This window comes from Leptonychotes weddellii, chromosome 13 (assembly GCF_054177405.1).
Source record: "Leptonychotes weddellii isolate Sample4059 chromosome 13, ASM5417740v2, whole genome shotgun sequence".
Taxonomy (NCBI): domain Eukaryota; kingdom Metazoa; phylum Chordata; class Mammalia; order Carnivora; family Phocidae; genus Leptonychotes; species Leptonychotes weddellii.
In genome coordinates this window covers 37,527,914-37,551,615 of record NC_138381.1, presented here as the reverse complement: position 1 = coordinate 37,551,615, position 23,702 = coordinate 37,527,914, and the positions used below count along the sequence as shown (strand labels likewise).

Sequence of the window (23,702 nt, the reverse complement as noted above, 5' to 3'; positions counted from 1 at the left end):
ATGGGAGTAATCAGTATGTTCTCCGTGTAATGAATTTTCCTGCCAAAGCGAGTATTTTAAAAAACATGACTAGATAAATTGAAGCTAATTTTATTAAAGTAACTTTCTCAATTTTCAATGATTGTTTACTTTTAATAAATTATGGTTTCCGGTATTTCTATTACTAAATTATTTTACAGAAAACTGAGGGTGTTATTAGAAAGCAGCCATGAGTTAATAAATTACAGCAAACCTTTCAATTGCTCTATGTCTTCTGGAGAGAAATACATTTTGAGAATATATGCAGTTGATTTCAAGTCGATGTAGGTGGTTTACAAACTGAGGATGTAAGTAGGCGGAAATTGATGGGCTTAAACACAAAGTTCTTACCTTTGTCTGACGCAAGAATTGTGATATTATATATACCATCTCTGATGCTCTCTGCCTCTCTATCCAGGTTTCTGAAAATTGTGATCGATCCTTCCTTTTCATCAATTGTGACCCACCCTTTTGGATCAGTTAATTTCTTATACCTATTAGTAATGATGAATGAAAATAACAAACTGTATCATAGGCCAAATTACAATTCTGGCATCAAAACAAGTTATGAATTTTATTTTATTTTTTTAAGATTTTATGTATTTATTTGACAGAGAGAGACAGCTAGAGAGGGAACACAAGCAGGGGGAGTGGGAGAGGGAGAAGCAGGCCTCCTGCTGAGCAGGGACCCCCCCCCACCCCCCCCCGATGCAGGGCTCAATCCCAGAACCCTGGGATCATGACCCAAGCTGAAGGCAGTGGCTCAACCGACTGAGCCACCCAGGTGCCCCAACAAATTATGAATTTTGAAAACATGGTAAATTTGGAGTTAACTAAAACAGGATACCTTATGCTGCTGCTACTTCTTGTTTCGGGGTCATATGCTTTATATCCATTGCTCTTTGTTCCCACTGGCACATTTTCTTTAATTTGAACGGTTTGCACTGCAGGGCTACACTCGGGGCCCTCATCCTGATTTTTTACATTAACAGTAACTGTTGCTGTGCTCATGACTGATCGTGAACGAGCCTCTCTAGAATACAGAGCTTCATTAACTACGCCAATCTGTAGGTTCACCTGTTGTCTTTCTTCATAATTCAGTGGCTACAAAACACAAGTGTGTTGAAAATCAGATCAAGACATTTAGGATTTGGCCATGCTGGCATACATAACTAGTGTTGAGAATAGTCAGGAGAATATTAAATATATACCCAGAAACTAGGTGGTGGTTGGAGGAGGGGAATCCACCTGATTCAGTATTTGGGTGGAACCAGAAAAGCAAAACAAAACAAAACAAAAAATGTTTCTCAACTGTGAGTAATATCAGAGGTCCTGATAATGAATTCAAAAAGCATTTAATGAAGGTGTTTCAAGGTTAACACTTGAGAAATTACTTTAGGACCTCCATACCCTAATCAACGGTTATTTACTACTCCATTCATTTTGGGTCAGCTTATCCTATCCTTCTGAAATGAACAGAATTATCTGTACCTGGTTTGGGATGGAAAATGTGGGTCAAATTTATAAAATGTTTCTCAGAGAGGACAGAGAAGAAAATAGAAAGCTCATGGACATTACACTTTCCTTTTTTAGCTCTTCCATCCCAGTTACTTTTTAAAGAACCAGTGGTACCAAATTTAATGGAAGGTTTTTATTTTATCTTGCCTGATATGTAGCTGTAATGAGAATAGGTAAAGCCATTTCCTGCAAGACAGAAATCTTGTCAGGTCTTGGACTTCACAGAGATAAAATTGCTTCTTAGAATACCAAGGATTAGGGCAGGGGTTGGATGAGGCAAGAGATATGATTCAAAAGACATTTCTTTGCTATTTTGAAACATAGAAATTAACCTACAAACTGCACTTAATTTTCATCATTGTAAGAAAAAGGATTTGTCATTTTTGATGCATGCTCTTTGTGAATATGTACAAAAGGGAAACTACATGGACCCAGGATAGAATCATGTTCTAGTTAAAGATGCAGCAGAAATAAGACTATGACTGTGTCCAAAGCAGGTGGCTTTATGGGCTAACTGGCTTCTGAATTGGCAGGGAAGTCTTCTGAGATGCTGCAGAATAGTATTAGAAGGAGGTTTCACAAGTATTTGCATCTTTGAATGGTTGAGGATTCCCATCTTCAACCAAGAAGGAAGCTAAGGTTGTAATGTGTGCTAGATACAGATGAACAAATCTACAAATGCTATCCCTATGGGTCTCACCGGGAATAACTCACCATTTGGGAAATTCAGGAAATAAGTGAAGGCTCCCTGACTCAGCTACAGAAAGAATGGGCTAGGAAAGTTTGGCACTGTCCCATGGGCATCAAAGCTGTGCCAGTTTTTTAATTGTTAAGACTTGTTGGTTACAAAGTGGATACTATTGAACACACACACACACATATATAATATTATTTTAAATACCAAGACTTTATAAAAGGTTCTCCAATTTGAATATACTCATCCTGTTATAGTTACGGAGAACATAGCACTTATATTTACCTATGTATCTATTTTATTCTTATATTTACCCAGAATTCCCTCTTTTCATTAAGCTCCAGTATGCTAATCTATGATAATATAAGCTACAAATAACTAATTTACTAATTTGTTCTTACCTTAACCACACACAGAACTCCTTCATTGGTTTTGGGGTCTGTTACTATTTTAAAATTCCCATTTTCATTGCCTTTTAAAATGGTATAATTAGCTCTCCAATTCACAGTATTCATTAAATCCTTATCCTCAACAGTAACACGTAAGATTTCCACATCAACTGTATTTTCTTCCACTGACGTCACATACTAAAATAATAAAAACAAAAAAGCCTTAATTAGTAACTGTCACAAACAGAGCACTGTGGGAAATAAACTCAGTTCTTCTAATTTCCAAGGACTATGTTTACATGATTTCAAACCCTAAGTCCAATTTACTGTCATGTGACTGGGGACACTGCATCTGAAATAATGGGGCAGGCATGGTTGGAGTTATGTATGTTTAGCAATTAACACCGGGTCCTACATTCTTCTTTTATTACTATCATGTACTTACAGAAGTACGGGTAAATGTTGGTAAGTTGTCATTTACATCTCCAATATTAATGATGCAAGTTGAAGTTGTCTGCAAACCAAAATACTGACCATCCATGTCTTGTACTTTTATTTTCAACTGGTATTTATCAGTTACCTGAAAAGAAGGAATTTAATTATTGAGTGAAAGCAACATTGTAATTAAAATCTTATTTTACACTCTGTAATTTTTCTTGCATTAAAAATTTAAGAAGTAAAATTTCAGTTTTCATGTACTGGCAAAAAATCTCCTCACACTAGTAATTTTCTATTAATTTATGAAAATAGAGTAGTTTCTCAAATTTAAAGTGCTGCTTTATATAGAATATAGAAAAATTGGTTTTTGTTTTACTCACCAGAAAGGGAAGGGGTAGCCATAGCACATTTTAAATTGCCTAGCAGTTAATCAAAATCTTTTATCTCCTATCCAAAGTACATTCTTAGGCTGAAAAATATATGGCAGTGACTCTTACACCAGTCTTGAATAATAAAGTAAAATAGCCTCCCATAAAAAAGGCAGATTTTTTTTTTAAAGATTTTATTTATTTATTTCACAGAAGGACACAGCGAGAGAGGGAACACAAGCAGGGGGAGTGGGAGAGGGAGAAGCAGACTTCCCACTGAGCAGGGAACCCGATGCAGGGGCTTGATCCCAGGACCCTGGGATCATGACCTGAGCTGAAGGCAGATGCTTAACGCCTGAGCCACCCAGGAGCCCCTAAAAAGGCAGATTTTTGAATATTTACATTTATAAAAAGATCTGGAACTGTAATTTTTTTTTCTGTCTATGGAAAATGTAATCTGGTTCTTAGGGCTTTACATTCATCAGGGACTGTAGAAGGCTCATTGCTAGTTTCAAAAAAAAATGTGTTTCTCCTCATAACGGTTTCATTTATCATAAGTATGGAGGCATGAAAGGATTAAAAGCAATTCTAATAATAATGCATTCTGGATGAATTTTAGGAGCCTTGGGTTCTTTTCCTAACTCTAAAAATAACAAATGTAATCTCTCTGGCAGTTGGAAAAGTCTTTTTAGCTAGGTTTTCTCTTCTATAAAACGATGATACTAATACCTTTCCTATATAATTCACCTCTTTTCATAAGACAAAATAATATGTAAAAAACCATCCTGCCCTTCTACCAAGAATGTTTACCCTTCTCTCAACTCCATCACTTCTTAAACTTTCTTGTCTGTTATGTCTTACCTAAAATAAAACTAAAATTTCTCTATCTCTATGCTTTTTACACATATGATTTTCCTGATGTACTTTTCTCTCATAATCAGTCACATATGCAGAGCTGAAAAATAATGGCCTCATTTAAAAACTCATGCTAGTGTACTTTCAAGGAGAGAATACATATTTTATTTGTAGTGAATTAAGATTTATTCAAAATAATCAACTGGCTAATAAAACAAAGAAAGAGATGAAGTTTGGGACCTAAATATTAACTTGTGATATCTTCAGATAGAAGAAAAAGTGTAATGTTTAAAGAGCGTAAGGGGTTGAAAGGAACAGATGAAAGCTGGAATCCTGGCATCAATAAGTGTCTCCAGAGCACTCTTGGGTAACACTCCAAGACACCTTCATTAGTCCAATGTTTTCAACTGACTTAGTAGAAGGAGCTATTCAAGACTTGATAAAAGAGGATTTGGTCTATCATCTGCTTTTCCCGAGCACATAAATTCCATGAAAAATCTATATGATTTCTGGAGTTATAACAGCAATTCATTCATTCATTTATTCTGTAAATGATACTGTACTCTTCACTGGCACATACAGTAAAAACAAATGAATTTATGAATAAAATAAATACAATTGTAATAAAATAAAATATAATTTCACTTAGGAATGTCCTTGTAGCTGCAATAAAAATGATTAATTTTACCAAATTTTATTAAATTTCAACCCATAGTCTAGTGAAGAAATGGGAGGTATGCATAAAGCAGTTCTGCTACATAACATACAATGTTCTTCTCAAGGGAAGTACTTGTGTGATTATTTAAGAACTAAACTAGCTATTGTTTTGGGGGTTTTACTGCACAAAATACCATTTTTACATGAAAGACATCTATCATTATTCAGACTAGTGTATTTGGAAGACATTATATCTTAATAAAGTGAATCTGTCACTTCAAGGAAAACAACTATTTGTTGTCAATGATAAATTGGAGTTTCAAACAAAAATGAGACTTCTGGAAAACTTTTATCAACCACTGTGATATCAAGGGAGGTGAGAAGGTGACTTTTTTCCTGTATTGCTTAATGAAATGTGTCAATCTCTGGAAGATCTACATAATTCAGTAAAACACTATTTTCCAAATGGTTAACACATGATGTTACAAAATTATACATGGATAAATTGTCCAGAGTACAAGATAGACCAATGGATTTAATATAACAAAGTATGAAAGCTCCTTGATAAGGCTTTAGAGTGCACATTGCAAAAAACACATTTATGAAACTAACATTTATGAAACAAAAATTGTCAAGTTTCGGTGTAGTATCAAAAGAGTAGCCACAATGACCTAAAATTACTATTAAAATACTCCTCTCTTTTCTAACTTCATCTCATGTTGGATTTTCTTTATATACTTTAGCTAAAGCTACATATTATAACAAACTGAATGCAGAAGGAGATATGAGAATCCACCAGTCTTATATTAAGCCAGGTATTAAAGAGACTTGGAAAAATACATTACAGTGTCATTCTTCTCAGTAAATTATTTACTGTTTTAGAAAGTGTAATTGTTTTTTTATAAAAATGTTATTTATGATAATGTGTAATATATTTATGATTTTTAAATGGGTGAATAAATAAATATTTTAAACTTTTGTCAGCTTTAAATACTAATGGAATAAATATCAATAAATATAGCCCATATAAACAAAAGACCTGTGAAATCTTCAATAATATTTAAGAGTATAAAAGGTCCTGAGACCAGAAAATTTGAGGACCACTACTCTAATCCATGAGGAAAAAAGAGAGGAAAATGAAATGAATCTGGTATGAACTTTTAGGAATCAAATATCTGACAAGCATATATTACTATACCTTAAGATTAAGGATTATAAACGTAGTAAGTAGGCCAGATAAACTCTCTAAGAATTCAGATGAATAAATGCCTGGTGGAAGAGGTAATAGTTGAATAGCCAAGTGAATGACTCACTAAACTAGGATAGCTGCAGTGGAAATGGACAGAATATAAATACAAGGTCATTTTGGAGGTAACAGCACCATGTTTGGGAAAGTGATCTGAACAAGGGAGCAAGAGGAGACATTAAATACAATTCTGAGAACATGAACTCAGGGTGACAAGAGAAAAATTATCAACAGGAAAAGAATGTATTAATGTCATTTTACCTAGAAAACACGGCAAGGAGAGCATGTTTAGAAGGCAAAAAGAGTTCAATTTTACATGTATTGCATCTTAGGTATCTGTGAAACATCCAAATCAGGATTTCAAGCAGTAGATTGAAAATGGTAAACTAGAGATCAAAGAGAAATAAATTTTCTCTTAAACTATATAAGGGGAAGAATGTAGATGAGACTGTCAGGGAAGAGATGATACAGGCAAAAAAAAAAGCATTGTTATCTGTAAATAACAAATGCCTGCACATTTCCAAAAGTTTCACTTTTCATATTTGACATTTCCTGTTTTTACTACTATACTATAAAAATGCTAATATTAGGTAACTTGACGTTATAAAACATACATTTCAAGAGAGAACAAATTAGCAGTTCAAAATTAGCACACTGCAAGGTTAATGACCTCCATCAGCAAACTTAATAACTTTTCTAAAATTAGATTCACAACATGCTTTTCACAAACACATCTATAGGCGCTATACAAGATATATACAGATATGATTCAATGGCGATGTGACAATCAGGTTTCGTCTGCTCTGATATTGGTGTTACCTCTCGGTCTAGCTGAGATGATGATGTGGTGATCACGCCTGTAGTTGGATGCATGGAAAACAGCGTGGGGTATGCTGGCAACTGCTCGATGATGGAGTACTTGAGACGCGTGTGCATCGTGTCAGGTTCATCTTTGTCAGTTGCACATACCTGTCCCACGGTAGAACCTACATATTGAAAAATCCTCTTTAATTTCCAAAACTTTTACATTTTCAACATCCCCTTTATTTCATTCCTTTCCATCTACCTCAAAAAGCTTTTGGACCACTTAATTATATGGCTGAGTAGTAGTTTTTATACATTTGCAGACTTCTGTATAAAGTATCATTTTTAAATATATCCCAGCATTCTAACATTTGGGAATTTGGTGACCATATCCGTATTTACTGTATAATTTTATAAATGTTGATAATATCCATCCATTGCCATTGTATTTCTAGACTAAAGAATTCTAACTACTCTTTAACTTTTTTCTATTTCTAAGTCTGCCCTTACATTGATCAAATGGTCAAAAATGTGTCCAAAACTCTTGGTTTAGTTAGATCTTTCTGGAAGACTCAAAAATTGCATTCTGACTTCCAGCTGATAAGGTCCATTGACATAAGATTGAGAAAACCTTTGTATTACTCTCAATGACCTTTATGATAATGCTCAGAGTACTGCCAATCATTTAATCAGTATGGGATATCAGTAGATCTCTTCAAGGCTAAGACTTTAATTGTTCAAAGACTTATTCTTCTTAGAGTGTTTTCTCTTACAAGTATTTATTTTATCTCACACAGGAAGTAACTGAGTAATTTCTCTAGTTTTCGGGCACTAGGCTTTGCGTTCCAGATGTACGATGCATCATTTAATCTTCACAACAATCTCGCATATCATAACCCATTTTACAGATAAGGAAAACAAGGTTTGTCAAGACTATTAAGTCTGCCCAAGGTCAGAGCACACAGCTAGTGAAAGGCAGAGCAAAATTCCCACCCACAGCAACCCTGATTAGCAAGTCCCTTGTTCTTGCCAGCGGAATATGCTGCCTCCCAACGGCCACAGTGAAATTCAATTTATGAATTAAAATGTTAAGTTGCCATGCATTGTTAAGGTAGGTACGCACCAACTCTGCAATTTTCAGAAACTGTAAAAACGTAAGTTGTTTCTGTAAAAACTGGGTAGTTATCATTTTCATCCTCAATTCTGATTACCAGGGGCAGTGGAAGTTCCGGAGTATATCCATCCGGAGTTGTGGCGAAGGCAATTAGCTGTGAAGAGTCAAATAAGGAAAAAAGCAAAATTAAAATATGGTTCCAACTTCCTTTGGCTTCAATTTGGAGACTGTTCAGCACGGTGGTGTGAGTTTCACCATTTGTTATTGTTTGGGGATGTGGACGGAACCTTAATGTCACAGGAGGTGGTTAATCCCATGGTGTACTACAGCATTTTATGTTTAATATAATAACGTAGATAATTTTGGTTTCTTTACTAGTACTGTACTATTGTGGATGAGTGTTAACAGCTTTTATTATTATTTTCCCAGAACAGTCTTGAAGATTATTTTGTGGGGTTTTTTTGTTTTGTTTTGTTTTATTAAGTTTTTCATTTTAATCCCAGTTGTTAACATAGTGTTGTATTAGTTTCAGGTGTACTATAGTGATTCAACACTTCCATACAATAGCCAGTGCTCATCCCAAGTGCCCTCCTTAATCCCCATCCCCTATTCCCCCCATCGCCCTACCCACCTCCCCTCTGGTAACCATCAGTTTGTTCTGTATAGTTAAGAGTCCGTTTCTTGGTTTGCCTCTCTCTCTTTTATTTTTCCTTTTGCATGTTTGTTTTGTTTCTTAAATTCCACATATGAGTGAAATTCTATGGTATCTGTCTTTCTCTAACTTATGTCACTTAGCATGATACTCTCTAGCTCCATCCATGTCATTGCAATGGCAAGATTCCATTCTTTTTATGGCTGAGTAATATCCCATTGCATTTATATACCACTCTTCATATCCATTCATCAATCAATGGACACTTGGGTTGCTTCCATAATTCAGCTATTATAAATAATGCTGCTATAAACATAGGGGTGCTTGTATCCCTTTGAATTGGTGCTTTTGTATTTTTTGGGTAAATGCCAAACAGTGTGATTACTGGATTGTGGGATAGTTCTATTTTTAACTTTTTGAGGAATCCCCCTACTGTTTTCCACAGTGGCTGCACCAGTTTGCATTCCCATCAACAAAGCAAGAGGGTTCAGGGTGCCTGGGTGATTTGGTCAGTTAAGCATCTGACTTCAGCTCAGGTCATGATCTCGGGGTCGTGAGATGTGATCACATCAAGCCCCACCTGTGTCAGGCTCCCTGCTCAGCGGGTAATCCACTTCTCCCTCTCCCTCTGCCCCTCCTCCCCACTCATGCTCTCCCTCTCTCTCTCTCTGGAATAAATATATAAAATAAAATCTTTCATAAAAATAAAGAAATAATGCAAGAGGGTTCCTTTTTCTTCACATCCTTGCCAATACTTGTTGTTTCTTGTGTTTTGAATCTAGCCATTCTGACAGCTGTAAGGTGATATCTCATTGTGGTTTTGATTTGCATTTCCCTGATGATAAGCAATGTTGAGCATCTTTTCATGTGTCTGTTAGCCATCTGAATGTCTTCTCTGGAGAAATGTCTGTTCATGTCTTTTGCCCATTTTTAAGTGGATTATCTGTTTTTTGGGTGTTGAGTTTTGTAAGTTCTTTATATATTTTGGATACCCTTTATTGGATATGTCATTTGCAAATATCTTCTATATCTTCTCCCATTCAGTAGGTTGCCTTTAGTTTTATTGTTTTCTTCACTGTGTAGAAGCTATTTATTTTGATGTAGTCCCAACAGTTTATTTTTGCTTTTATTGCCCTTGCCTCAGGAGACATATCTAGAAAAAAAGTTGCTATGGCTGATATCAGAGAAATTATTGCCTGTTCACTCTTCTAGGCTTTTTATGGTTTCAGGTTTCACATTTAAGCCATTTTGAGTTTATTTTTGTGTATGGTATGGAAAGTGTTCCAGTTTCATTCTTTTCATTCTTTTGCATATAGCTGACCAGTTTTCCCAACACCATTTGTTGAACAGACTTTTTCCCATTGTATATTCATTCCTCCTTTGGTGAAGATTAATTAACCATATAATTGTGGATTTATTTCTGGGTTTTCTATCCTATTCCATTAATATAGGTCTCTATTTTTATGCCAGTACCACACTATTTTGATTAGTACAGCTTTGTTTATCTTTTTTTTAAATTTTATTTATTTATTTGAGAGAGAGAGGGAGAGGGAGCACGAGCAGGGGGAGGGGCAGAGGGAGAAGCAGGCTCCTCGCTGAACAGAGAGCTGGATATGAGGCTCAATCCCAGGCCCCTGAGATCAAGACCTGAGCTGAGGGCAGATGCTTAACCGACTGAGCCAACCAGGTGCCCTTTGTTTGTTTATTTTTAAAGATTTTATTTTTATTAAGTAATCTTTACACCTAACATTGGCTCAAACTCACAACCTTGAGATCAAGAGTCACATTTTTCACCAAATGAGCCAGCCAGGCGCCCCCGAGTAGTAGAGCTTTGTAACATAACTTCAAGTCTGGAATTTTTGTTTTTACTTTTCAAGACTGCTCTGGCTATTTAGAGTCTTGTGGTTCTATACATATTTTAGGATTGTTTGTTCTAGTTCTGTGAAAAATGCTATTGGTATTTCGATTAGGATTGCATTAAATCCATAGACTGTTTTGCACAGTATGGGCATTTTAACAATATTTGTTCTTCCAACCCATGAGCCTGGAATATCTTTCCATTTCTCTATTATTTTGTTTTGTTTGAAAGTTTCCAGTGCATGGATTTTAAATACCCTCTCTGGATCTTCAGTAACTTTGGATTCTTAGGACTCCAAATTCCCCAGGCACAGTTAACTAAAATATTATCTTACATACTACTAATTAGAATTTCATGCATATTGGTAGTTATATTTAGATAATTCTCTTCATGAGAATTTTTTACTTTAAAAAAGGAAAGTCAGAAATAGAACAAATGCATGGCTATAAATTGTATGTGGAATGCAATTTATTTCTTTTAATTTTATAATATGAATTTCAACTCCAATTTTTCTCATAACAACTCTCAGAGAAAGCAGAGCATCACAGGTACTTAGAAGGCCATCTTGTAGCAATTCCAAACCTAAATATTTAAATCTAGGAATGCCTGGGTGGCTCGGTCTGTTAGTAACTTTTGGTTTCAGTTCAAGTCATGATCTCAGGGTTGTGAGATCGAGCCCTGCTCAGTACAGAGTCTGCTTGAGATTCTTTCCTTCTCCTTCTCCCTCCCCCTCTGCCTCTCTCCCAACTCAGGCACGCTCTCTCTATATATAAAATAAATAAATAAAATCTTTTTTAAAAAGTAAAAAAAAAAAAGGTGAAACTATCATACCAAGACCAATCTAAGAATCTAATGCTCTCTATTCTATAAAGCTCTTTTTGCTTCAAGTCTGTGCTATCAGATATAGCCAGAGCAGAGACAACAAGCTCAGAGAACAGAAAAAGGTAAGCAAATTGAGAATGGGAGATGAAACAGCCAAGCTTAATAATTACTAATACAATATGTAAACTTTAGACTTTACCTCAAAAGATTCATACTCCTCACGATCTACAGGACGAGTGCAATATAAGTTTCCAGTATCTCTCTCTACATAAAATAAATTTATAGGTTCTCGGTCCACCCCAGGTCCTCTTATGGAATAGAATATAGTGTAGTTTTGTGCAGTGTCAGACTGAATCTAGAAAGTAGATATTATACACATAAGAGACAAATTTTTATTTCAGCAAGACTTTCATCTATATATATTTATGCAATCATGTTGCCATTTTTGTTGCAATAAGTAATTGCTCCCTTTAATTTGTTATCATGTATGAATAAAAAACAGCAATAGAATAAGGAAGCCTAATAATTGAGAAATTTCAAGAGCAAGGCATGAGGAAAATAATGTAGTAGTGTCTTAGTTTTCCCGAATAACTGAGAAATACACTAAATGGTACCTATGTGAACCAAACATTTAAGACTTTAACTGTCTGAGAAAACAAAGTATTCAGAGCATGAAAAATTACCCTTTCATTAATTTTTTAAACTTGAAGTTTTATTATACATAACATTTGAGACACTAGGTTTAAAGTTACTGTATACAGGGAAAAACCATGGGAAATGCTTTCCTTAATTAGTTTCTATTATTTGTCAGCGTCTTTTTATTATAGAAGCTGAGGTGAAAGGATGGGTGGAAATGAGGGAGAATAGAAATGACATAATATCTTGGCAAGTGTGATATTCTGGTACTTGATTCAAAAAGCAAATTTTTTCCCAAGTTGTTTTGATCCTCTTAGTAAGATCTTGACTATATGTCAGGATGACTAACAATGATTTTCAAACGATTTCTTTCTCAACTTTGAGATGCTCTTTTCTCAACTGTATGAAATTTGTTGGTGGGATATAAAGGAGAGTTCCTCTCAAATTTCAAGAACTGAGAGAAAAGAAACCCAAATCAAGGACTCAATGGTCGTGGCAATGGATAGTGGAAGAAGGCAAGATTTGCTGGGGTTGCTACTGAAAGTTAGAAAGAGAGAGAAAATGTGGATCCAGTACAACTTAAGTGGTGGACTTGGGGATAAACAATGGAAAGGATGTATGTGTCTTTTGCCCTTCATGGCATTTATCCTGGTGTCAGCAATTTCATCTATTATGAAAGGGGTTTCTAGACTATGCCCAGGTGACATGCTTGCTAATAGGAAAATTCATTAAGGAACAACGTGTTTGAGAGTGCTAGATGGGTTTTACAATTTCATAAATGGACTTTGCAGGACTAAAACTGCAAAAAAGTGTATGCTGGTATAAAGATATATATTTATACCCATTTACTGAAACATATAATACACATACTCATGTATTCATACAGAACTGTTTTTAAAAATAACTTTATATTCATCATCCAAATTAAAAAAAAAAAAAATGGAAACCATAGACTTTCACAGTGAAAGGAAAGTAAATTGTACCTGTTGAAGAAAAAGTGGGAAAGGACCCAAGGAATTCTCTTGCATTGAACAAGGAATAGGAGCCCATCTTCTCTTGGCACGTCTTAGAACTTTTTCTTTAGAATGCCTCTTCTTTAATACCTCAATTTAGAACACAGGAAAAAAATAATAAAGTCCATGGTTACTTTATTCACAAACATTGGAACTCTGACACATCTCGCATGAGGATTAACTGGGAAGGTGTAAGACCATGGTGGTGCTTAAAAACCAAACTAAATGTCAACACTGCAAAAAAGATAACAAAGAAATAGCAGTCCTATCTGTTAACACAACAGTACTCTCAAGAAAATAACTTGGTACGAACATGGAAGAAAGAGAGATGGAATTGGAAGCCTAGAAGCAAAATTAAAAAAAAATAAAATAAAAACCAACAACGTTACTGTTGCCATATTGCCATGCAAAACCATGGGAGGAGAGAGATGCAAGGAAAATAAATAAAGTGAGTGGCCTTCTAAATATAGCATATGCACCTTCCACTCACCAGCAACTAGGAAGAGCCAGGGACCAACAGAGAATCTGTGTCAGAACGGGGAGAGAAAAATGGTGATAACTCCCAAGCTGCTGCACTGAATTATGGCCGATGGTTGAATAGAAATCATCTGGATCTTTGATGTCAGAGTCCAATAAGCATGCATGAGGTCTGAATCTCAACCTAAAATAGTCATCTACTTTTTAAGACTACAAATTATGCTATCTAAGATACATATAGACAGAGTTTCAAAATTTGTTTTGGAAATCTATTCTACAGGAAAAGATTAAGAAATGCTTCTTTGTGTCTAATCTCAAATTCGCATGCTGTAGCCTCCCAATTTCTCTGTTTATGTCCCAAATGAAAAGCAAAGACAACCTAGAATAACTGATGTGGCAAAACCTTTTTCCACCATTTGAACACTGTTAAGTTGCATGATGGTTTCCATTCTTCATCAAGCTGAACTATCCCACATCATCTCTGATTCCACATCTTCCCTGGTAATGTTACACCTGCAGAATACAATTCATTATGCTTCATTTTTATAGTTTGGTGTACCTTTGTTTGATGCCGTAAAAGAACAAGTAGTTTCTTTTCTTCTTGGTTCTCAGTGTTGTAAAGTAATATGGTAAAACTTCTCTCCTCTGAGGACAAAAGAATAGCATTTGTTGTATAGACAGACCCATCTTCTAAAATTTGGAAATCAGGGTCACTTGAATGAATTAGATTTGCAGATTGAAAGCACTCCTTCAGGTTAACTGTAGAAAATACACACAAGCAATCATTTGTAAGGTAAAACAAAACAATATATAGTGCTCACAGTAATCTATTCATTTGGGGGTGGGGAACCAAAAACTTAAAATTACACTGACACTTGTAAATGTTGCATTTTTAAAAGTACATACGAAACTATATGGTTAATTAAATTGTGCATAAACACCTATGTCACTTCAAACACCTCCTTTACGTCCTTTTAAAAAAGAGACATTTGTCCTAAAATAAAGGCATGTGAGTTCCAGTGTTTTAATATGTAAACCAACACCAAAAGAAGTTTTTCTTTATTAACTGAAATTAGCTATAGCGTAACACATGAGAGAACTTAAACAGAACCTAGAAAATTAATCAGCAGTTATTAAATTAAAATATTTCTTAACTCTTTGCATCTATTGTTAGAGTCATTATATTCTATGTTCTCACTGGTCTGCTCTTTCCTTGTAAGCTTGAGTTATGTGAAAAAAATTAATTGATAAGGGGCGCCTGAGTGGCTCAGTCAGTTTAGCGTGGGACTCTGGATTTCAGCTCAGGTCATGATCTCAGGATTGTGGGATCGAGCCCCGCGTCATCCTCCACGCTGAGCAGAGCCTGCCTAAGATTCTCTCTCTCCCTCTCCCTCTGCCCCCCCCCACTGCTCTTTCTCCCCCTCTCTCTCTCATTCCCTCTCACTCAAAATAATAATAATAATAATAATTGATAAAAAGCAATTTCTGGAAATATATATCAACAAAATACCAAAATGTTTTATTATTAAAATCCAAAAACAATACCTTTAAAGTCAAGAAATAGATTCAATACTATTTCTCAATTTCATAGAAGTATGTTATAACATATGCCATTACCCCCATGTAATATAAATATTAATAATTATTTATTACTCAAACTAAGCCTTTTTATCTACTTCATATAATCATGTTTTTCAATAAAGGACAATATTCCTTTTATTGGAATGATATTATGTGTATTACAAATGATAATGTCATATATTAGTTTTAACTATTAATTCCAATACAGCTATCCTTCTAAAAATTACACTAATTTTACAAGATCATACCAAGTAAGATCTATTACACATTTTAGCAGTTTCTTACCTCTACCAACAAATTTCTCAGCATCTAGCTGGGAGGGAACTTGTAGTATGACTTTTTTGCAGGCATCACAGGTAAATGTTAAGATCTAAAACATCAAATCAGTATTACACATTAAAAAAAGATCCTTTTAATCTGTACATCATTCATATAAATTAGAAATTGGTATAATTATAAATTAGTTTATACAACTAGCAAAATAAAATTTAAAAACATACACTGCAGTAGAAATCAGAACAAAATTACATGGAGAGAAAGAATAAAACAAAAGACCAAGAGTCACGGCTCCCTCCTTCACAAAGCATGTAAACTCCAAGAATTCCTTACCCTCTTGGGTTTTGTTTCCTATTCTGTAAAAAGGAGCTAATAGTAAATTCACTGACTAATACGGTGAGTATACTGAGGAACAAATGACAACCAATGTGAGAGCACTAAAAACTTAGGAAGGCAGCACAGGTATGTGAATAGGAAAAACAAACAAAAACAAATTTAGAGTCAGCAAAGTGTTTCAATTAATAGTCAACTGCCTATGAACTATGGTACCAAATCAATAGTATCTTAAACAAAAACCCAATGCTTTAAAGAGAAGCATCAACTCATTATCACGGAGTGACTTGGAGATTACTTATCTATGACCCCACACAAACAAGCACAGAACTTTGAAATATGAATTTATTTTGAAGGCGCATCTTCTCATAAGTGACCAGTAAGGTCATTTTACAAAATATTTCACTTAAAATTTTTTAAATGAGTTAGTGATTTATGGTAACCAATTCCAATACAATATATATTTGAACACACCGAAATTTAATTCTGTTCCCTAAAACTGTATAATGCATGCTTCTGAAAGATTGAACAATTCTATAGTTTTGCAAAGGCTTTTAACCAAAAGCAAGATAGCTGACTAGCATTGATACTATATTTACAAAGTCTATAAACACAAATTAAAATAATCAAAATTTGGATTAAAATTTTTATTTCTAATATACATTTTTATTTCCACTACACATGCCAATATACATTTAATTATCCAATTTAAGTTATATATGGAGGATCAGGCAAGGCAGTGATTACATGTCATTTGGAAATTAGGGATGGACACAGTGAAGAGACTATTTGGATTGGAAATTAAAAGATGAGAAGAATGTTCACTGGCTGTATTGTCTTAGAGAAGACAGGAGTAAAATGAGATGTGTGAAGAGTCCAATTCAAGGTGGTTGAAAACATGCATCTACTTCTTCATTCAACCAACATTTACTGGTTGCTTACTATGTACAAGGCAGTGTTCAACAGTGAACAAAGTCCTTGACCTCATGGAGATTACCTTATAATGTGAGACACACAAAAAATAAATACATAAAAGTCATATAATGCCAAGAGATAAATGTTATGAGAAAAATAAAACAGGCAGAAAAGGTGACAGAGGGAAGACCAGAAGCCTGAATGAAATGAGGAAGCAAACCAGTTCACTAACCGGGGAAGAGTCTTCCAGGTGGAAGAAAAACCAGAACAAAGACCCTGGAAGAGGATTTTACCTGGTGTGTTAGAAGAACAAAAAAGCAGTCATGGTAGGAAAGCACAGTGAGGGAAGAGTGATACAAGATGATATTAAAGGGACAGTCATGGGCATATCACATATGGTTTAAAAGACCACAGTAGGAGTGTAGATTTTATTCTGAGTACAAAGAGAAACAATCATAGGTTTAGAAGCTGTGGAGTGGCATAATGTGGTGAGCGTTTACACAGACTCATTCTGGTGGCCCTGTGAGAACAGACTACAGAGAAGCAAGAGTGGAAGCAAGATGACCAATTGGGAGGTTCCAGCAGAAATGTAAGAGAGGGAGGATGGTGACTTGGACTAAGGTGAAAACAGCAGAGAAGGTGAAAAATGGCTGGATTAATTCAATACTTTAGAGAACAGTATCTTGGACATCCATTCATTCCTGCATTTAACTAATATTTACTGAATGTCTACTATGTACCAGACACAGAGCAGTAAACATGATCCTCATGAAACTTTCAATTCAAGGATAAGACATAGTGGTAATTTCAATAAAGTAGGATAAATGCTCTACTAGATGGGTACAGGGTGCTATAGGATAGCAGGGGGAACTAGCCTCATGTAAGAGCCAGGTGAGGTCATCTGAAGAGTGGCTGTACATTAGCCAGTTCAAGAGGACACACAGCTTCTATGTTCCAAATACAGAAACGGCAAATGTGAAGCCCAGAGATGACACGGGTCTGAAAACAAAATCTTAAAAGGCTGATGCTCACAGCACAAAAGGGACAAAGTTTAAAATGAATTCAGGGGCGCCTGGCTGGCTCAGTCAGTAAGAGCATGCAACTGTTGAACTCGGGGCTGTGAGTTCGAGCCCCACTTTGGGTGTAGAGATTGCTTAAAAATAAAATCTTAGAAAAGAAATAAAAGAAAATGGATTCAGAGAAGTAGGTGTGGGGTAGATTCTGAACAGTGTTAACAAAGTATATGGATCTTTTTTTTCCTAAAGACAGTAAGAAACCAAAGATTTGCTTTAAGCAGATAAACGACATAAGCAGCTTCCCATTGGAACAAGGTGAGTCCGAGCAGTGTGGGGAATGGATCAAGGGAACGATTCTCATTTCCAATAATGGCAGCTAGGTCATTCAGGGGAAAAAAATGCCAAAATGAAAAAGGATGGATATGTTTTTTTGTTAACGGTCCTAAACCATCTAGCAAAGAATTGCTAGGCAGAAACTGAGGATCAAGCTCAAACACAGAGTGGTAATCAGACACAACTTCTGATCTGAAAAAAGATTGGACTCTGGTTGTTTGGCCTCAATAGAAGAGAAGAAAATCAAGCACAGGCCTGCCTAAGATCTAAGAGAAGAGCTGCCCACATTAATCTGGGACCCCAAATGTAAAACCTTCGCCATAGAGGGAGCCTGAAGCAAACTGGTCCTTGAACAGATTTGTGATCCACATTCACCTTACTTGCTTGGTCTGGGAACCTCAAGCCACTGATTAAAGAAGGCCTGGCATGTAATCACTACCATAGATGCTGAAAGACGTTTGACCAAATTCAATAACAATCCTTAGATTTAAAAAAAAAAAAAAAAAAGCCCCCCAAGGGGTTAATAAGTACTTCTTCAAGATGATTTTATATTATGTTTTAATCACATCATGTATGGGAAAGCATTAGCAGCAGCCCCACTAAACTCAGAAACAGCATACTTTCCAAGGTCATCATTTATAGTTAACATTATATTAAAATATATTAGGCAAGAAGGAAATATCAGATGACATATAGACTGGAAAGGAAGAAGCAAAAAAAAATCTCTATTTGCATTTGATATGACTACCTGGAAAACTGAAAGAAATCAACTAATAAATTACTATAAAACTAATAAAATACTATAAATTACTATAATTACTATAGAATTTCAGTAAGGGAGCAGAAACAACTATTAAAATACAGAAATCATTAGTCTTTGCACACATAAATACAAGTTAAATAATATAATGAAAGAGAAGGAATCATTTTCAAAAGCAATAAAAAGGTAAAAGGCCAAGGAGTAAACTTAACAAGAAACATGTAAAGCCTATTTGAGAAAAATCTGAAAATATTTCTGAAGGACACAAAGTAGACTCACACAAAAAGAAAGATATATCATTATTTTGGATAGAAAAAAATCAACATAAATATATCAATTTCCACTAAGTTAAATTATAAATTTCATGATGTCAATAAAAATCTTAATAGTATTTTTTCTGGAACTAGACAAGCTGATTTAAAAGGTCATAAGGAAAAATAAATAACTAAGAATAGACGGGAAAACTATGAAAAAGAAAAGCAATGAAGGGATATTAGACTTAGCAGGTATTTAAAAATACTATGAAGTCTCAATAATTAAAACTGCCATTTTGTATATGAATAGGCAGAAAGATATTAGATGCATACAAATTGGAAAGGAAGAAGTAAAAGAGTTTCTATTTGTATTTGTTATAACTGTATACAGTCCATAAATGTTCTAACTTTGTTACACTCACCAATTATAGGAGTTCCTATTTCACCACATTCTTGCCTATGCTGTGTGTTTTCAAACTTTTGGGTGTATGCCAAATGAGGAATATGTCACTGAAGTTTAACTACATCTTTTCTTATTATGAGCGAGGCTGAAATATTTTTATGGGCCATTTTTAGTACTTTACGGGACTTATTCATATCCATGTTCATGTTGGACTATTTGATTTATAAGAGCTCTTTATATACTTGTAGATTAGCCTTTTAAAATATGATCTGCAATTTTTTTTTTTTCTAATTTGAGTTACCTTTGACTGTGCTTATAATATTTTTGTTTGGGTTGTTATTTTTGCCATGGACAAGTGTGTGTGTGTCTTAATATAATTGATTTATATTATTTATAATATTTATAATATATTTATATTAATGATCATAATTTGATATAATTGTTTTCTCAATATTAATAAATGGCTTTTGAAATCTAAGCCATGTGAACCATAGATAGGCCTTCTTGACTCCAAACTTAAAAAGGAATTCACCATGTTTTCCTCTATTAACTGTATGGTATCGTATGTTACATCTAAACCTTTCATCTGTTTGGACTTTTCTGTGTTCTACATGAGCTATGGGTTCGACTTCATCTTTTGCCAAATGACTGCCTAGATCAAGTAGTCTCATACTATATATATATATATATACATATATAGTATAATATGATACAGTATAGTATAACATGCTCTATAATATATAATATAGTATATTATACTGAGTATAGTACTATACTAAAATACTATATTACTATAATAACTAATATATTAGTATACTATATACATTATATATTATATATAATACTCTCTATAAATCCTCAATGATGTGATATGATGTCCATTATAAAACAGCTTTCCATCTAGTCATGTACAACCTTTATGGAGGGGTGAAGGAGCTGTTAATATCTACCAAAAGTACACAGTCATTTATACTTTTATCTAGCAATACCATTTCTGGTAATCTAATCTATTCTATTCATACACCTGCCCATACATGAAATGACATATATACACAAGTTTATTCACTATGACATTATTTGTAATAGCAAAAAGTAACAGCAGAGATGATGGACAGAAGCAGAGATATCCATAAGGTATTTCTGAATGTAGATTTAATAGGACTTAATGATGGTTTTGGGGAGGGGAGCAGTGAGGAAGGAAAAGCAAACAGCTTCCAGACATCCTACCTGAGCAACAAGGTGTATGGTAGTGTCATTCACTGAAATACAGGATGTAAGAAGAAAAGCAACATTGTTTGAGAAGATAATAACTGCTGTGTCACACATCATACTGGGTAGATATAAAGATTTATTGTTTAATGAAGACATCCCAACTACCAAAATACATTTCATCTAAGGAGGCACCTGTATGATATTTCACCGACAGGACCTAGAATAGGGAGTCTGATTCTGAGTAGTCAGGAACAGGAAGGTCAAAATAAAAAAGGGAGTGAATTTCAATAAAGGCACAATCTCAAGGTGGAATTGTATAAGGAATGGTTTATATTTAGCAGTGGAGATGCGGTATGACCTTAGAGAGTGAGCAGCCTCATTAGGTGTTTGGGTAGAAACCAGAGTTCAAGTGGTTAAGACACGTGTGTGGCAAGGCAGTAGTAGGAAGCAGGGAGAAGCTGATTTGTAGAATGGTGAAGGATTAATTGGGTACATGGAGAGGAGGAAATGTAAAGGGTGTTCCCCCAGAGAAAAGGAATTATTCACTCCTACTTAATAATATCTTCTACTCAAATGCTCTTTACACATCTATCACACTTGAGGCTCACGAGCACAAGAACCCCCTGAGGCTGGCAGGACTTGGCCCTGATATGCACACAGACACCAGAGCAGCTGGAAGGACCCACACCGCGCCTTCCAGCTAGAATGCAGCAGGATGAGGGGTGCTTTGCTATCTATCCACTTCTGGCCAATCCAGCTCTGAAGCTAAAAAAAGTCACCTTTAGTTCATTCACTTCGTCTTTCTTCTACAAAGGACCTGAGAGCACACAGAAAGTTTTGTGTGCAAGCATATGCAAAGCAATGCTATTTATTGCCCATACCTATTACTGCCCATGCTTAATTACACCTATTACTGCCCATGCTTAATTACCCCTTTTCCTTCAAAGAGTAATGGCCACTGGTTTAAAAAGAAGTGGCAACTTTATTAGGGATCTAACCAAAGTCATTTCTTTGTCATCAACTACATATGTTGTGACCGTTATTTATTCCATTCTTGGTTTTCTCAACTATAAAATACTAATTGCTGGACACCTGGCCCTTTCTGTGACACTAATGTGCCCTGGGAATTTAACTAAGGGTCTGAAGTCCCTAGAACTCCTAGAGAAAGATAGTGTAATGACAGCACTACAATTTCATGATTTAAAAATTTAAGGAATTCACTGTAAACTAAGAGCGGTTGAGAAGTGAAATGATCCGAATATTTCATCCCCCCAGTTCCAGTACTCCCAGAAGGAATCTTCCTGCTGTCTGTTCTCCAGGTTTGTCCCCTTGTCCTTCAGGCAACTTTGTGCTCCAACACCTGGGGCTCAACGAGAAAGGTCACTACCGGGTTGAGCACTTTCTGGCACCTGGTCTATTTAATTTTTCTCTTCCTACGGGACTCAGGAAGTCCAGTCTGGGAAACCTCTGATCCCAAACTCTCCCAGGGGCTGTCCACTGGCACTGAATTCCTGTACCTTCTGCCTCCCCCCTCTCCGCCCCTGGCCATGGGATCCCAGGCTTTTCTGCCTGGGCGGGGAACCGTCCGTCCCCAAATAAAGCCACCCCTTTTCACTCCCAGGTTTGGGTGGGTGAGGTCATTGCTACTGTGTTCTTTAAAGTGGGAAAGAAGTTAGAGCGAGAGGGCAAAAGAGAAGAATCCAGATGCCTCTGTGCACAAGAGAACCGGACGAGCATTTCCCTAAAGATTAAGGGGGTAGCAACCGCACGCGCTGACAGTGGGAACTATACAAAGGGTCATCTAGGGCCCGCCCATCTACCATTTCCAGGCGCGAGTGTCGAGACCACTCCTCTACAGACACGCACACACACTGAGAGCAAGCCCCGGAAAGGGGCGTAGTCCTCCCACCCAAGGGCACTTTCCGTCCCGTCCGCCCAGCGCTCCCCTCCGCCGCGGCCGAAACCCGGCACCGCGCCCGAGGTGCACAGCACCCTCCCCCCGAAAGGCAGAGGCACGGAGGAGCGGCGCTCCCCGCTCGTCCCCAGAGGCCAAGGTTTTGGATGGGTGTTTGCAGCTGGCGTCTGCGTCTTTATCTGCCTGCGCTGATTATATCTGTGGATGACTCCCTTCCCCTCCCCTTCGGGAGCGCGGCGCCCAGGTCGCGAACCTCTTTCTGGCAACCTTCCCCCATTCCAACAACTCCATTCATTCAACCGGCCGGCGACACATTAACCTCCGCTTTGCCCGCCACCCCCACCCACTCCTGCTCCCAGAGTTTCCCCTGGCTCCCCCAACGGGCGGAGCCCCCTCCCGGGAGCCGGCAGCCGGGCGGCCACTCACCGTGAGGGCCAACAGCAGTTGCCTGCAGAGGGCTCCGCTCCGGGGGCGCGTGGGGCGGGCGGGCGCCATGGGAGCGCTCGGGGACAGGTCGCCGAGAGGCGCCCGGAGGCCGGGGTGGGAAGGCTCGGCGGGGCCAAAGGCCGCGGCGGGAGTGCAGGCTGGACCGGCCGCGCAGAACGAGTGGGAGGCACAGGAGGTGGCGCGCGGGGAGAGGCGCTTTTCCTCTGGCTTTCTCTGAAGCGCCTGCCTGCCACCCAAGGGGCTTTTCCTCTGGCCGAGGGTGGGGCTCCAGGCGCGCCCAAAAGACACCGATCGGCCCCTCCTTGGTATTTTCTCAAGTCTTCATTTCTTTAAGAGTGCAACAGGTGGGAACTCCCCTCTCGCCGCCACCCTGGTACCTGCGCTAGGTGTTTCTCAGCAGCGGACGCCACCTATATGCCCCGCCTCGCCCCCCCGCCCCCGTGTCCGCCTGGAAGATTAGCAGCTGGCCCTGCCCAGCAGAAGCCCTGACTGTACAGAGACTCACTCCCCGGGCGCGGCGGGCGGGGGGAAGGAGGCGCGGGCCTGGGCGCGCTCCCGCGCCCAGGCTCCGCCCCCGCGCGCTGCCCTCTCGGCCCGCGAGCGGCTCCGAGGTCAGAGACCGGAGGAGCTGGAGAGGTCGGGTCTACGTCCCAGCTGCCTCAGGCGTACCTGCTGCAGAGGAACTCCAGGGCCTCTTC

The 23,702-nt window shown here is 37.2% G+C and overlaps 1 protein-coding gene across 4 annotated transcripts in view; it reads right to left on the bottom strand.

The window, feature by feature from the left end:
* The window catches only part of DSC2 (desmocollin 2), a 32,677-nt gene extending 9,243 nt beyond the window's left edge, over positions 1-23,434 (bottom strand). The window contains exons 1-11 of one of the 4 annotated variants that reach the window (XM_081801458.1): positions 22,984-23,434; positions 15,426-15,510; positions 14,119-14,318; positions 13,053-13,163; positions 11,633-11,788; positions 8,111-8,255; positions 7,003-7,169; positions 3,065-3,199; positions 2,632-2,817; positions 866-1,122; positions 370-512 (exon numbers count right to left, since the gene is read on the bottom strand). In XM_081801458.1, coding sequence (XP_081657584.1) covers positions 370-512; positions 866-1,122; positions 2,632-2,817; positions 3,065-3,199; positions 7,003-7,169; positions 8,111-8,255; positions 11,633-11,788; positions 13,053-13,163; positions 14,119-14,318; positions 15,426-15,510; positions 22,984-23,052 — 1,654 coding nt within the window. In that variant the 5' untranslated portion in view covers positions 23,053-23,434. Of the gene's footprint in view, positions 1-369; positions 513-865; positions 1,123-2,631; positions 2,818-3,064; positions 3,200-7,002; positions 7,170-8,110; positions 8,256-11,632; positions 11,789-13,052; positions 13,173-14,118; positions 14,319-15,425; positions 15,511-22,983 lie in introns of all 4 variants that reach the window. The other 3 variants (XM_081801457.1, XM_081801456.1, XM_081801454.1) reach the window with 3 other exon arrangements.
* Between the last annotated feature and the right edge of the window lie 268 nt (positions 23,435-23,702).